Below are 15,070 nucleotides of genomic sequence, written 5' to 3'. Positions count from 1 at the left end.
AGATTCAAGGGCCAGATTCACAGAGCAGATACGCCGTCGTATCTGTTGTTCTATCTATGCGACTGATTCATAGAATCAGTTACGCATAGATAGCCATAAGATCCGACATGTGTAATTGTTTTGCACTGTCGGATCTTAAGATGCAATACCGCGGCTGCCGCTGGGGGGAGTTCGGGTCGTAAACCAGCGTCGGGTATGCAAATTAGGAGTTACGGCGATTCCCGACGTTTTTTCGAGTTCGCTACGTCGCCGCTAGTCTAGTTTCCCGTCGCAAAGTTAGTCGTTTTTTTTGGTGCCTTAACTTTACACAGCAATCGTATTGCTGTATAAAGTATGGCCGTCGTTCCCGCGTCGAAATTTAAAAAATAACGTCGTTTGCGTAAGCCGTCCGGGAATACGGAATTACGCTACGCGTGTCGCCGTTCGAAAAATGGCGTCACTTCGCGCAAAGCATGGCGGGAGTTCGGAAACGGAGCATGCGCGGCAGGTCCGGCGCGGGAGCGCGCCTAATTTAAATGGCACACGCCCAATTGAATTGGCCCGCCTTGCGCCGGAGGCCGCCGGCGTAGGTTTTCATCGCAAGTGCTTGGTGAATCAGGCACTTGCGATGAAAAATTGCGGCGGTGTAACGTATCTACGATACGTTACGCCGCCGCTCATCTACGTGAATCTGGCCCCAAGTCACTATGAGACTGTGTTTTTTTAAGTGGAATTCATAACCTTTTTGTTTTATAATCTTGGGTAGATTCAGGAAGGGTTACGACCTCTGATCATATTTTTTTCTTTCTGTACCCATCAGAAAGTATCTCCTTTATTTTCTGTTTGATCATTAGATAGGAAATGGAGGGACTCACTCAACTCAAGTGGGTAAGAGAATAATTCCTTTGTAGAGTTGGGTTGGTAACGATTAGTGCTTTTGTCAGGTTTTTAATGGGAACAATAATGGTTTTATATTTTATTTCAATTATTTTAATTGATATAAAAATTGTTCTAAACTGTTTTTGTATTAATTTTACGTAATACAAAAAATGTACATAGTTACAAAATAAATTTGAAGAAATAACAAAGGAATTCCAGAGACTTTTGGACATGCTGGTTGTCATTGAAACCTTGGATGTAGCCAACAATCCAATAAGGAATGAGCCCTTGTACTGATACTTTCAATTGTGTATAAGCTTCAGCTTGAGTTATTGAGTTCTATTTCATTGTTTAATCCTGACCATGACAATAAAAAAGGAATGCAATCTACTTAATCCTGATTGTGCCCCCACTTGGGTGATTCCAATTAATTTGTGTGTGGTCACTAAGACAGGAAAAAAGAAAAAATCCTCCCAATTAGACAAAGACTTCAGAAAAACACAGATAAAGGTTTCCACTCTCTGACTGTATTAAAAAAGATAACAAGGTTTAGCGCTTAAACAGCAAATCAACATACATTGGTAAGAAGCCATCATTTTCACTTCTTGTTCCCTAGCTTTCTGAAAAATAAAGTAATCATTGAATTCCATGGTTGTACAGAGCACCAAGATGGCAGGTAAGAGATGGGCATTATTATGGCCTGGGTTTTGTTACCATAAGAGCCATAGAATAAGTTGTCGCTAGAGATAAGTTAACTTCTTAAAATTCAATCCACCAAATATTTACAGAATTTTTTCCTACAATCTAGTTTCTGGGCCCAAAATAGTCATAAATTCTCAAATTTCCCCACGGGACAATAACAAAGAGATTACTTGATGAATGTTAATCACAATATACAGTACATGTGAAAAATAGGTCATGTGCATTACCAATGCATTGTGGTAACATGCATTATATAGCTGATCATATTGGGCCAGATCCACGAAAGAATTACGCCGGCGTATCTCTTGATACGCCGCGTAATTTCAAATTTTGCGCGTCGTATCTTTGTTTTGTATCTACAAAACATGATACGACCGCATCTCGGATCGATCCGACAGGCGTACGTCTTAGTATGCAGTTGGATCTTAGGTGCAATTTTTCGGCGGCCACTAGGTGGCGTTTCCGTCGAATTCCGCGTCAAGTATGCAAATTAGCTTGTTACGGCGATCCACGAACGTACGTCCGGCGCATTTTTTTACGTCGTTTGCGTTCGGGTTTTTCCGGCGTATAGTTACCCCTGCTATTATGAGGCGTACTCAATGTTAAGTATGGCCGTCGTTCCCGCCTCGCATTTTGAATTTTTTACGTTGTTTGCGTAAGTCGTTCGCGAATAGGGATTTGCGTAGAATGACGTCACCGTCTTAGAACATTGGCTTGTTCCGGTTTCATTTCCGGTTTTATTTCGAGCATGCGCACTGGGATACCCCCACGGACGGCACATGCGCCGTTAAAAAAAAACGTTGTTTACGTCGGGTCACGACGTATTTACATAAAACACGCCCCCATCACATTCATTCGAATTCCGCGCCCTTACGCCGTCAAAGATACACTACGCCACCGTAATTTACTCAAATTCTTTGAGGATTCGGAAAAAAAAAGATACGCTACGCCCAGCGGATATATGCGCCAATGGCCTTAAAGCCACAATACATTCCTATGTAATAGAATACTTTGCCTTTGTTATTAGAACTATCAGAATAGCTAACGTGTTTAGAATTGTTTAAAAAAAATGCATGTATTGATAGCATAAATGTTGTAAAAATAATCATTGGATGATGGATTTTAGGGCTGGAGATTGCTAAACCACTCAGGACAAGCAAAAGCTAAACAAATACCAAATACACACTCAGATATCTACAGAAAAGGCATAGCTATCACATTTACTTAGAAAGATAATCCAAAGTGATGATGAAATCAAGGCAGAAAATTACATTTTGTTTTTATGGTTTGCTCACTACAAAAAATGTCTTTAGGAAATGATAATCATTTTAATCCTTCTAGGAGGAATGATAATTTTTCAGTTAACCTAATTATATATTTTAATCCTATGAAAATTTGGAATTAAAAATAGGTAAAGGGCCTCCAATTTAGCACTAACAAATATATACCCTAGATAGCATGAGTAGTGGTATAATAGGGTATATCAAGATTCTTCATCTTTGTCAAGTGCCTAAAATAACCTCACATTTGTTCTCAATAATGTCAGCAAATCCTCCAAATAGGCATGATCTCAGAACCACAAATGTATTTCCATCACAGTGCCAGATCTTTTGCATCCAATGAAACAGTATTAGAGTACATATAAATGTAAATATAAATGGAAAAAGGAAATATTCATGTTTTACATATGAATGAGTTTCTTGAAATTGAAAAATTGGATGGCACTTTACTGTCCTCTGTGCCTACACTAAAGCCCCACCTAACACTGCATAGAAAAAGGAAGTTTGGGACTTTAAATGAAGCAGTTGAAATGCGGAGGTGAGAGTTAAGCCTTGTGCACACGATAGGTTAACCAGAGAACAACGGTCTGAAGGACCGTTGTCATAGGTTAACCGATGAAGCTGACTGATGGTCCGTCACGCCTACACGCCATTGGTTAAATAACCGATCGTGTCAGAACGTGGTGACGTAAAACAGAACGACGTGCTGAAAAAAACGAGGTTCAATGCTTCCAAGCATGCGTCGACTTGATTCCGAGCATGCGTGGATTTTTAAACCGATGGTCGTGCCTACTAATGATCGTTTTTGACCTATCGGTTAGGGATCCATAGGTTAATTTTAAAGCAAGTTGTCTTTTTTTTAACCTATGGTTAAATAACCTATGGGGCCCACACACGATCGCTTTTGACAGTCCTTTAGACCGTTGTCTTCTGGTTAACCTATCGTGTGTACGAGGCCTAAAAGAGTAATTTCATATATATATACATATAGATTGCACAAGAGATAGGCATGATGGATAAAAAAGCACATATAAATGAACACATAAACATAATGGGAAGTGCATAAGTGTAGGGATAATCTCTATGTGACAACAATGGTGGTGTATGGCTCATCAGACAGGAGTATCTGGGAACAAATATTGAATATATATATATATATAATTGAAACAATAATGAATTTAAAGTAATTTGTAAGTTATGAACCCAGTGTAGCTTCATATAAGTGATAGGAAGAGGGGGGAAATTGTAGTAGTAATTAGTAGCAAGCCTAATGCCATGTACACATGATCGGTCAAACCGATGAGAACGGTCTGATGGACTGTTTTCATCGGACCAAACCGATCGTGTGTGGGCCCCATCGGTTATTTATCCATAGGTTAAAAAAAAGCAATCTTGTTTGAAATTTAACCGATGGATACCTAACCGATAGAAAAAAAAAAACGACCGTTTGTAGGCACGTCCATCAGTTAAAAATCCACGCATGCTCAGAATCAAGTCGACGCATGCTTGGAAGCATTGAACTTCGTTTTTTTCAGCACGTCGTTGTGGTTTACGTCACCTCGTTCTGACACGATCGTTTTTTTAACCGATGGTGTGTAGGCGCGACTGACCATCAGTCAGCTTCATCGGTTAACCGATGAAAACGGTCCATCAAACCGTTTTCATCGGATGGACCGATCGTGTGTACAGGGCTTAACACTGCATTGCTTGAGCTCTTGACACAACCTAGCATTAATTTAGATAATATTAAAATCTGCTCTTTAAGGGTTAACAATAACACCCCCCCCCCATTCTCAACTCTCCTGAGCCATACTAACCCCCCACCTCATTATATTACTTACCTTCAGTGCTTACTATCTCTGCAAATAAATCATTTTCAGTACTGGCCCAATAGTTTGGATGGATTTTAAAACAATATATTTAGTCCAATACAAAAGAATTTAAAAAACACCTTTTTACTAGAAGAATAAGAAATGGATGGTGAATGCCTGTATACTGATAATCTCTTATATTTTCATTTCAAGTTTTCCAGGACTGAAGTCATTAAGGTAAGGCGACATTTATTTAAAAAAAAAAAAGATAATGTACATCTTCAGTTGATGGTTATGCCCTGTACACACGATCGGGCCTTTGTCCAACCAAATTCACATCGGAATTCCGACGGAATTCCATTGGAGGAAAAGAAAACATGTTCTCTATGTAAACTCCGATGGAATTCATCAGCAAACCCGATGGAAAAACTCAGATGGGCATATACACAGTGTCTGTCTGACTTTTTCCATCGGAAATTACGATTGTGTGTACGAGGCCGCGTACACACGGTCGAACATGTCCGCTGAAACTGGTCCACGGACCAGTTTCCGCGGACATGTCCGACCGTGTGTACGGCCTAGCGGACAGGTTTCCAGCGGACAAAAGTTTCTTAGCAAGCTAAGAAACTTGTCCGCTGGAAACATGTCCGATGGTTAGTACACCTAATCGGACATGACGTGTAACCAGCGTCCCGAAATCCCGCGCATGCGTCAAATTGATTTGACGCATGCGTGGAAGCATTGCACTTCTGTGTTTGAGAACGTCGGTGTCTTCTACGTCACCGCGTTCTCTGTCCGCGGGGATTTTGGTCTGATGGTCTGTACACAAATCAGACCAAAAGCTCCCAGGAGACATGTCCGATGAAAACGGTCCGCGGACCGTTTTCATCGGACATGTCTCCTCGTGTGTACGGGGCCTGAGAGGGACAAGTCTTTTATGAAGGTTCACTAGTGCTTGAACCATTCTCAAGTTGAAATCCTGTGCCGATAATATAAGTTCAATTTAAATAAAAAAATAAAAAATAAATAAAAGGTGTAATTAATTGAATTGATTTTTTTTTACAATGAAATCCAGGCATAACTTTATGGTGCTCTAATTTTAGTATTTACGTTAATACCAAAAAAGCAATGGATTTATAAAACCTTGTAGAATATAATGCTAATGAGATGAAGAATATCACCAGCGATAGGGGGACATGGATGGCCAATTTCCATACCATGAAATGTCAGTTTCTCACTTCTGTCATGTTTTTATTGTGTCTCTTTGATTCCACAGGTTCAGTAAAGCAGACATGCAAAGTGTGTCTTTTCTACACTCACTTCTTAGCGTTCATGGCCCCTGTCTTATCGAGCTGGAGTAAGTTGGAAAGTTTTACATATATATAATTATATGTACATACATACATTTTTTTTTTTACATTACTGAATAATATCAACTTATAAATACAATTATTCTGGTAAAAATATTCCTGCAAATACCAGCAAGAAACGGGGTCACTATTGTACTTCTCACTTGTCCTGGCTTAATGGGGTTGTCTTATTTATGGCCCAGAAACAGGTGGGGGTTTAAAGTGGTCACCAGACATCTAAATATTGGGGAGTAGTTTAAAGAGTTGGGGTGGGACTTGATATGTCACAATCAGATACATTCATTTAACTTGCCTGTACTGTTGAGTGCTGGAAATGATCAGCAACAAGCTTTATTCTGATGCTTTCCCTTGTTATACTTTACAGTGTATCCAACACCAGCCTAGGTGATATAGGAGTCCAAGCTGTAGCAGGATTTCTGACTTCAATGCCCTCCTTACTGACAATAAAGTGAGTGTTTCTAATATTGCATATAATCCAATAGTGCAGCGCTCTAATGAATGAAAAAATTAATCCAAATAATGTGAAAAAATAAAGTCCAAAAGAGTAAATTCATCAATGAAGTTGAAGATATAGGCAGGGCTTTTTTTCTCAGAGAATAGGTGCAGGAACTCCTCCCTTCCGAATCACCCCTTGGCTCCGCCCATTCCCACCTCCGAGCACCGTTACTTGGTTCCACCCCTTACCCACCTCCCAGTACCGCCCCTTTATAAGAATACAGGACCAAGTATCATTTTGTGGTGCCAAGTATTCTGGAATTTGTTAATAACAAGAAAGGCAGTAAAATAGATCCGACAACAATGGACACCCCAGTGACAATAGATCTACCCCAGCAACAATAGACTCCCAACAGCCAGCATCAATAGACCCTCCAGCAGCCAGCAACATTAGACCCCTCCCTCAACAGTAGATTACTTTCAGCAACGATTGACCCCCTGCAACATAAGTCCCACCCCCAGCTACTTAAAACCCCCACCAGCAACAATAGATCTCCCCAGCAACAATAGACCCCCCTGCAAAAATGTATCCCCTACAGCAATAATATTATCCCCAGTAGGAAGCATCAATAGGCCCTCCAGCTGCAAGCAACATTAGACCACTCTCTCAACAGTAAATCCCTCTCAGCAACTATTGACCACCTGCAACAATAAAGCCCCCCATCAACAGAAGACCTCCCCAGCAACAATAGACCCCCTTTCTCCATAAAAATAGATCCCCTACAGCAACAATAGATTCCCCAGTTGCCAGCCTAAATTGATCCTCCAGCACCCCTTGCCATTATATATACAGTTCTGGAGGTGCCGGAACTGCGTTCCCCCGCGTTCCTGCTGAAAAAAAGCCCTGGATATAGGACCTCCACCGAATTTTCAGTGTGCAGACAAGGCAAACACACCACACCACCGTGCAAACTATCCGCTTACCAGAGTAAAATCATTATGGGCATGTATACAAATAACGTGTAGGTCAGTGGCAGACGCACAGGATGTATAGGTGAAAACGGTTATCCACAGGCAGCATGGTGGTTAGGGTTTAGGGTTAGGGTTAGGGTGAAATGGTGAAATATCATCCCGAATGTCACAAGGATCCAAAGGTGTACATTGCGTTCCTCAACAGGTATATGACCAAAAATGCAGAGAGGAAACGACAATAGTGAAGCCCATAGGTAAAAGCAACATGCAATTTATTGTATGGTACTTACAAACAGAGAGGTAAAACAGGCATCAAAAGATATAAAAAAAACTCCGCGGCTCATAGCGTACTTGTGTCGGTCAGCCTAACATGTTTCGTCCCATGTGCATAGTCTGTACATTTTTTCAAATATAATGATTTAATGACATTTTATTTGTATATTCAGTTATTACAGAAGCTTAGGTAAGATAATGCCATTAGTATTGCTGACATACAGTACATACTGCACTTACATACATTAGGGAAACATTTGCTGCTGTAACCCCAGCTGAGAGAAACTAGTCAGATGAATGAATGCATGATCTACAATCTATGGGCATTTTTTGGGTACTTCGGCTATTAATTTACATTTAACTAGGGGTCAGTCCCACACCCAATGACTCATTTTTACCAGGTCTAACCACTTGACCCAAGCAACAGGGATAAAGGAATGGGGAACACTCAACACTCCTATTTTTCATGTATTTTAAATTTCAGAGAATGTGTTAGGTAGCATTTTGATTCATTTGGTTCAGCAGAAAAAGACTTCTTGGCAGTTGACAATGACTATGGAAGCTTATCGGAGTTGCCAAGATCTATTAGAAGCAAGTCAGTGTTTCAGGTCCTCATGATCACCCCTAACCTATAATTTCTTTGAAGGGTAAAATAGCTTATTTTTGACTTAAGCTGGTCATAGATAAACATTTTTTTTTTTATAAAAGATGATAGCCATTTTTGGGGGGTTAGCATGAACACTGCACTTATTGCATGGGGTAGTTGAATCGGATGGATGTCTCTCTCCTTAGTGCCACATTTCTACCTATTTTCTTCCTGATTTTTGATTTATCTCTACTTCTTAGTTCTGTATAGGCTAAAAATTACACCATTGTGTGGATATTGGTTGGCCTAGCGGACACTACGTTGTTGTAGGGAACCTCCACAGGATCCCTTGGTCCTCATGGCGTTATGAAAAGGCTTTAATCTTTAATTGTTACAATAGTTCTCATTTCATGCTGCTGCAGTTTATCTAGCTTTGTCAGCCAACTCTTATCCCCACTGTCAATGCTAGCCCCAGCATGGGCAGAACAATGGCATGTTAGCTTATTGTTAGGAATAAAAATGATTGAAACACAATCTGATGGAAGGAAGATCTGGCCACAGAATTATTGATCTTTAGACAGTTCTTAAAATAAACGTTTACTCAACAAAAGCAGATATGAATACCTTGAAATTGTTTAACTGTTGTGTTTATCATTGAGTTCTTGATGTTCATTTGACCTCTTTTCATATTTGATTTACAGGTTGGCACATGTAAACATGTCCCACATTGGAGTGACTTTATTGGCAGAAAGCATTAGATTCTGCAATTCCATTTTAAACATCATGTGAGTTTCTGCTAATTTCTGACTTCAACTTTGTGCAGTAGTTCTTTTTACTTTCATTCCAGCATCAGAGCATTTAAAATATTTAGAGTACTAAATAGACATGTGCATTCGTTTTCGTCCGAATGCATTTTCGTCCGAATTTCAGGTATTTTCGTTATCGTTTTAACAAACAATAACGAAAGCACAGAAAACGAAAACCGAAAGATTCGACATAAACAAATGCTTTATTTTCGTTTTCGTTGCGGTCGAATGTGCCTAACCTTAACTCTATTAGTCCAATGCTATTCTACATAAAGAGAAAAGATTCGACATAGAGAGAAAAGATTCGACATAGAGAGAAAAGATTCGACATAGAGAGAAAAGATTCGACATAGAGAGACATGAAGTGTCGACATAGAGAGACATGAAGATTCGACATAGAGAGACATGAAGTGTCGACATAGAGAGACATGAAGAGTCGACATAGAGAGACATGAAGAGTCGACATAGAGAGACATGAAGATTCGACATAGAGAGACATGAAGAATCTAAATGTTTTTTTTGGTTTTTTTTTAAGATTCTGTCGAATCTTCTTTTTTTTTTCTTTTTCTTAAGAACATTCGACAGACACCATAAGCCTTCAATGACAGATTCGACCTTAATTTGGATTTTCGGAACGAATGCATTTTTTTTACGAAAAACTAAATAAATAAAAACGAATTTCGGGAGCAACGAAATAAATGTATTTTTCGGACGAAAACAAAATTATGAAACAAAATATTTCAGTGTGCACATGTCTAGTACTAAAAGCTCTGGATAGGTCATTAGCAGTCTAAAAGTCAAATGTAATCTTCATTTTCCACCTAAAGCGGGAGTTCACCCGAAAAACAATTTTTAAAGCGGTGGTTCACCCTCCTTAACAACAATGCAGCATAAAATCCGGCATAGTAGCGCGAGCTACACTATGCCGGTCTTAATTTTTTTATCCCCGTACTCACGGTTATATCGTACATAGACGATTCCGTCTGCCGCGGGGAATGGGCGTTCCTAGCAAGAGGGAGGGTGATTGACGGCCGGCTCTGGCACGTCACGCTCCCCGAAGACAGCCGGAGTAGGTCTCGGCTCTTCACGGCGCCTGCGCACAGGCTATGCGCAGGCGCCGTGAAGAGCCAAGCCTATTTCGGCTATTTCCGGAGAAGCGTGACGTGCCACGGCCGGCCGTCAATCACCTTCCCTGTCCATAGGAACGCCCATTCCCCGGAATCTTCTATGTACGCTATAACAGTGAGTACGGGGAAAAAAAAATTAAGACCGGCATAGTGTAGCTCGCGCTACTATGCCGGATTTAATGCTAGAGGGAAAAAAATTTTTTTTTTTTTTTATATAGGGTGAACCCCCGCTTTAATATTACCTGATCATTTTGAAGAATATTTACTTTGCAAGTACAATAAAGTGATTCTAAACCTTCAATTTTTTAAAAAAAACAACAATAAACATGTCATACTTGCCTTATCTGTGCAATGGCTTTGCCCAGAGCAGCCCCAAACCTTCCTCTTCTGAGGTCTCCCCCGCTGGCACTCCTGGCTCCTCTTTTCCTGTGAGTGCCCTCATAGTTAGCAGCTTGCTATGGGGGCACTCGTGCATGCTCGATCTTGAGTTGCTCTGTGTACATTGTTGGGTATTCTGTGCAAAGTAAGTTTTCGCCACATTCACTAGGTTTTGAGGAAAATTCCCATGCAAAGTGAACAGCCTAGTTGCCTCTAATAAATTAGCCTTCAAGAGATGTTGGAAAATTACTGAATGACTGAACAGCTGTATTAATGATATGTCTACCTTCACCCCCCCCCCCCCCCAAAAAAAAAACAATGTTTTAGAAGGTGGATATGATTTAGAGACAACCAGCTACCATTGGCACTTGGAATAATCAAAATCCTTATTCTTGAAATGCTATGATAGTGCAGCCTGACTTAAGGATTTTGGGATTTACATGCCAAAGCAGAAGTGTCAGAATGAATTTCAGGCTTTAAAAATAACCTTGGCTTTACCCATACACTTGTAATCGTATCAGCAGCCCATAAAGAACTCATATATCCTTTGTTCCCATTCTATTCTGTTTGACCATATGCTGAAATACATTTTCTACCTGAGGTAACTAGGGACATTTTTCAGTGGAATATACAGTATCTCACAAAGGTGAGTACGCCCTCACATTTTATTATACAGTCCTGATCAAAGCACCCACAGAACTGCTCGTTTGGACTTTGCAAGAGAGCACCAAACATGGGACATTCAAAGGTGGAAGAAAGTTTTATTCTCTGATGAAAAAAAATGTAACCTTGATGGTCCTGATGGTTTCCAACGTCCAGCTACTTGGAACCTTTTTAAGATCCAACAATGTAAAATATGATTTTTTGACATTTTTCAAGTGGTCTTGACCATATTGCTGCCCAAAGACCAGAGCACTTTTTGCGATTCGGGACTGTGTTGCTTTAACTGACAATTGCGCGGTCGTGCGACTTGGCTCCCAAACAAAATTGGCGTCCTTTTTTTCCCACAAATAGAGCTTTCTTTTGGTGGTATTTGATCACCTCTGCGGTTTTTAGTTTTTGCGCTATAAACAAAAATAGAGCGACAATTTAAAAAAAAAATGAATTTTTTTTACTTTTTGCTGTAATAAATATCCCCCAAAAATATATAAAAACATTTTTTTTTCCTCAGTTTAGGCCGATACGTATTTGTCTACATATTTTTCGTAAAAAAAAATCACAATAAGCGTTTATTGATTGGTTTGCGCAAAAGTTATAGCGTTTACAAAATAGGGGGTATTTTTATGGCATTTTTATTAATATATTTTTTTTACTAGTAATGGCGGCGATCAGTGATTTTTTTTCGGTACTGCGACATTATGGCGGACACTTCGGACACTTTTGACACATTTTTGGGACCATTGGCATTTTTATAGCGATCAGTGCTATAAAAATGCATTGGATTACTATAAAAATGCCACTGGCAGTGAAGGGGTTAACACTAGGGTGCGGGGAAGGGGTTAAGTATGTCCCTGGGTGTGTTCTTACTGTAGGGGGGTGACCTCACTAGGGGAAATCACTGATCTTCTGTTCATACATTGTATGAACAGAAGATCAGCATTTCCCTCCCTGACACACACACAGACAGCTCCCGGTCCCCGCTCTGTAACGAGCAATCGCGGGTGCCCAGCGGCGATCGAGCCCGCCGGGCACACGCACGGGAGTCGGGGGCGAGCGGGGGCCGCTCAAAGAGCCCAGGAGAGCCGACCTGCTGCCGTATTATGACGGTGCGCGGTCAGCAAGTTGTTAAACTTTTGATCAGGACTGTATCTTTTCATGTGACAACACTGAAGAAGTGACACTTTGCTACAATGTAAAGTAGTCAGTGTACAGCTTTTATAACAGTGTAAATTCTGTCCCCTGAAAATAACTCAAGACACAGCCATTCATTTCTAAACTGCTGGCAACAAAAGTGAGTACACCCCTAAGTGAAAATGTGCAAATTGCGGCCAATTAGCCATTTTTCCTCCCCGGTGTCATGTGACATGTTAATGTTACAAGGCCTCAGGTGTGAATGGGGAGCAGGTGTGTTAAATTTGGTGTTATCGCTCTCACTCTCTCATACTGGTCACTGGAAGTTCAACATGGCACCTCATGGCAAAGAACTCTCTGAGGATCTGAAAAAAAGAATTGTTACTCTACATAAAGATGGCATAGGCCAGGGATGGTGAACCTTGGCACCCCAGATGTTTTGGAACTACATTTCCCATGATGCTCAGGCACTCTGCAGTGTAGTTGAGAATCATGGGAAATGTAGTTCCAAAACATCTGGGGTGCCAAGGTTCACCATCACTGGCCTAGGCTATAGGAAAATTGCCAAGACCCTGAAACTGAGCTGCAGCACGATGGCCATACAGCGGTTTAACAGGACAGGTTCCACTCAGAACAAACCTCACTATTGTCAACCAAAGAAGTTGAGCGCACATGCTCAGCGTCATATGCAGAGGTTGTCTTTGGAAAATAGACGTATGAGTGCTGCCAGCATTGCTGCAGAGATTGAAGGGGAGGGGGTCAGCCTGTCAGTGCTCAGACCATATTGTATTTTTGTACATCTTTGCACTGGATGAGATTAAATTTCAGTGTATACCCAGGGGCGGACTGACCATTCGGGCACTCAGGCACTGCCCAAGGGCCCCATGCCACTAGGGGGCCCCATCAGGGTTGCCAGCGACAGTAAAACCCCTGTGTATACCATGCTGGTTTTAAACAATACGTATAAAATTAATAAAAACATCACTTTAGAATTCATATTTTGTTAACCGAAAGGAGCTGAAAAGCGATAGATGGTATATTGCACACCAGGAGGCCTATTTGCTATTGCCTTCTATTTCTCCATTCTGTGCTTCAGCATGAACTTATCTAAAGCTTTAAAAGCCACTCATATGAGAAAATTGATTTGTTTATTACCTTTTGCCAAGAGATTACATGATGATCTTTTATTTCTTCCCCCTGGTAATTTTCTTAATGAAAACAGAAGAGACAGTACTTACTTATAGGCATAAATAATACAGACATTAGAGAGCTTCATTATTCTGAGATGCAGATAATGTCCCAGAATCACAAAGCACTTACGCCGACGTATCTCGATATACGCCGCGTAAGTGTAACTATGCGCCGTCGTATCTGTGCGCCGTGCCCACAGAACTAGATACGCCTGAAAATAGGCTTCATCCGACCGACGTAACATTCCATCGCCGGCGTATCGTGGGCGCATATTTACGCTGGCCGCCTCTTTGCAAATATGCAAATGAGGGAGATACGTCGATTCACGAACGTAGTTGCGCCCGGCGCATACGCTTTGCGTAAGGCTTACGTCCGGCGTATAGTTATTCCCCATCTATGAGGCGCAACTCAAGCAAAGGTATGGACCAGGGAACAGCCGTCGTATTTTACGTCGTTTACGTAGTAGTACGTGAATAGGGCTGGGCGTAGGTTACGTTCACGTCGTAGGCAGTGATCCGTCGTATCTTAGGGAGTAGTTTCAACGTGATTCTGAGCATTCACACTAGGATGTGGCCACAGGACGGTGCATTTGCATTAGTACTTCTATGACACTTGGCCCATCATTTGCATGGGGTCACGCCTCATTAGCATGGCTCACGCCCACTACCACCTACGCTGGCTTACGCCGAGGAAACCCAGCGTATCTTTAACAGCGTGTGGGAGCGAGTGCTTTGTGAATACTGTGCTTGCCGCTCTGCGCCGGTGTAGCGTAAAAAAGATACGCTACGCTGACATAAATATGCGCCAATGTATGTGAACCCGGGCCATCATGTTAAGCTGCATTGTGAAAAATACCAAATAGTTATAATTTTAAAGGGTTCTTACTGCCTGGAGTGCCCTTAGTTGCAATAATGTTAACTTCTTCAACAATAAACAATATCCTGTTTATAATGGTTCCATTTGAAGGGAGTGATGACCATCCAAGGTATATGTGCTGGGCTTAAGGTGGATTTGTCATGTAAAGTCCGTTCTAGTTAAAGTGTTACTAAACTCAGGACCCTGCATTCACTATATCTGGTCTCCCACATTACAAAGAACATGAAGATGCTAATATTTTAGTAAATATAAACTGCTAAATATCTTTTCTCATCAGCAGTAGATATCAGTCTTATGACTTCTATCAGTGTCTGGTTAAAGCTTGTAGGAGGAGTTTTCATTCTAATCTGATTGTCCCATGAGGCTACAGGACCCCTGACATTTTGTCTGGACAGTGCTGATTGGCCCTGTGCAGGGGTGGACTGACCATTGAGTCACTCGGGCTCAGTAAAACCAGGGACAGTATGTAAAAATCTATGGGCCAGATTCACAGAAGAAATACGCCGGAGTATCTACTGATACTCTGGCATATTTAAAAAATTTGCCGCGTCATATCTTTAGTTTGAATCCTCAAACCAAGATACGACGGCTTTTGGCTTAGATCCTTCGGATCG

At 41.1% G+C, this 15,070-nt stretch overlaps 1 protein-coding gene across 1 annotated transcript in view; it reads left to right on the top strand.

Moving 5' to 3' along the window:
- The window catches only part of NLRC5 (NLR family CARD domain containing 5), a 186,265-nt gene that overhangs the window by 120,836 nt on the left and 50,359 nt on the right, over positions 1 to 15,070 (top strand). Inside the window, exons 30-34 of the mRNA XM_040329168.1 lie at positions 1,475 to 1,534; positions 4,865 to 4,888; positions 5,928 to 6,008; positions 6,386 to 6,469; positions 8,989 to 9,072. Coding sequence (XP_040185102.1) covers positions 1,475 to 1,534; positions 4,865 to 4,888; positions 5,928 to 6,008; positions 6,386 to 6,469; positions 8,989 to 9,072 — 333 coding nt within the window. The remainder of the gene's footprint in view (positions 1 to 1,474; positions 1,535 to 4,864; positions 4,889 to 5,927; positions 6,009 to 6,385; positions 6,470 to 8,988; positions 9,073 to 15,070) is intronic.

Source organism: Rana temporaria, chromosome 11 (assembly GCF_905171775.1).
Source record: "Rana temporaria chromosome 11, aRanTem1.1, whole genome shotgun sequence".
Lineage (NCBI taxonomy): Eukaryota > Metazoa > Chordata > Amphibia > Anura > Ranidae > Rana > Rana temporaria.
The sequence above is the reverse complement of the archived record's forward strand: the minus strand, read 5'-3'. Positions and strand labels throughout refer to the sequence as shown.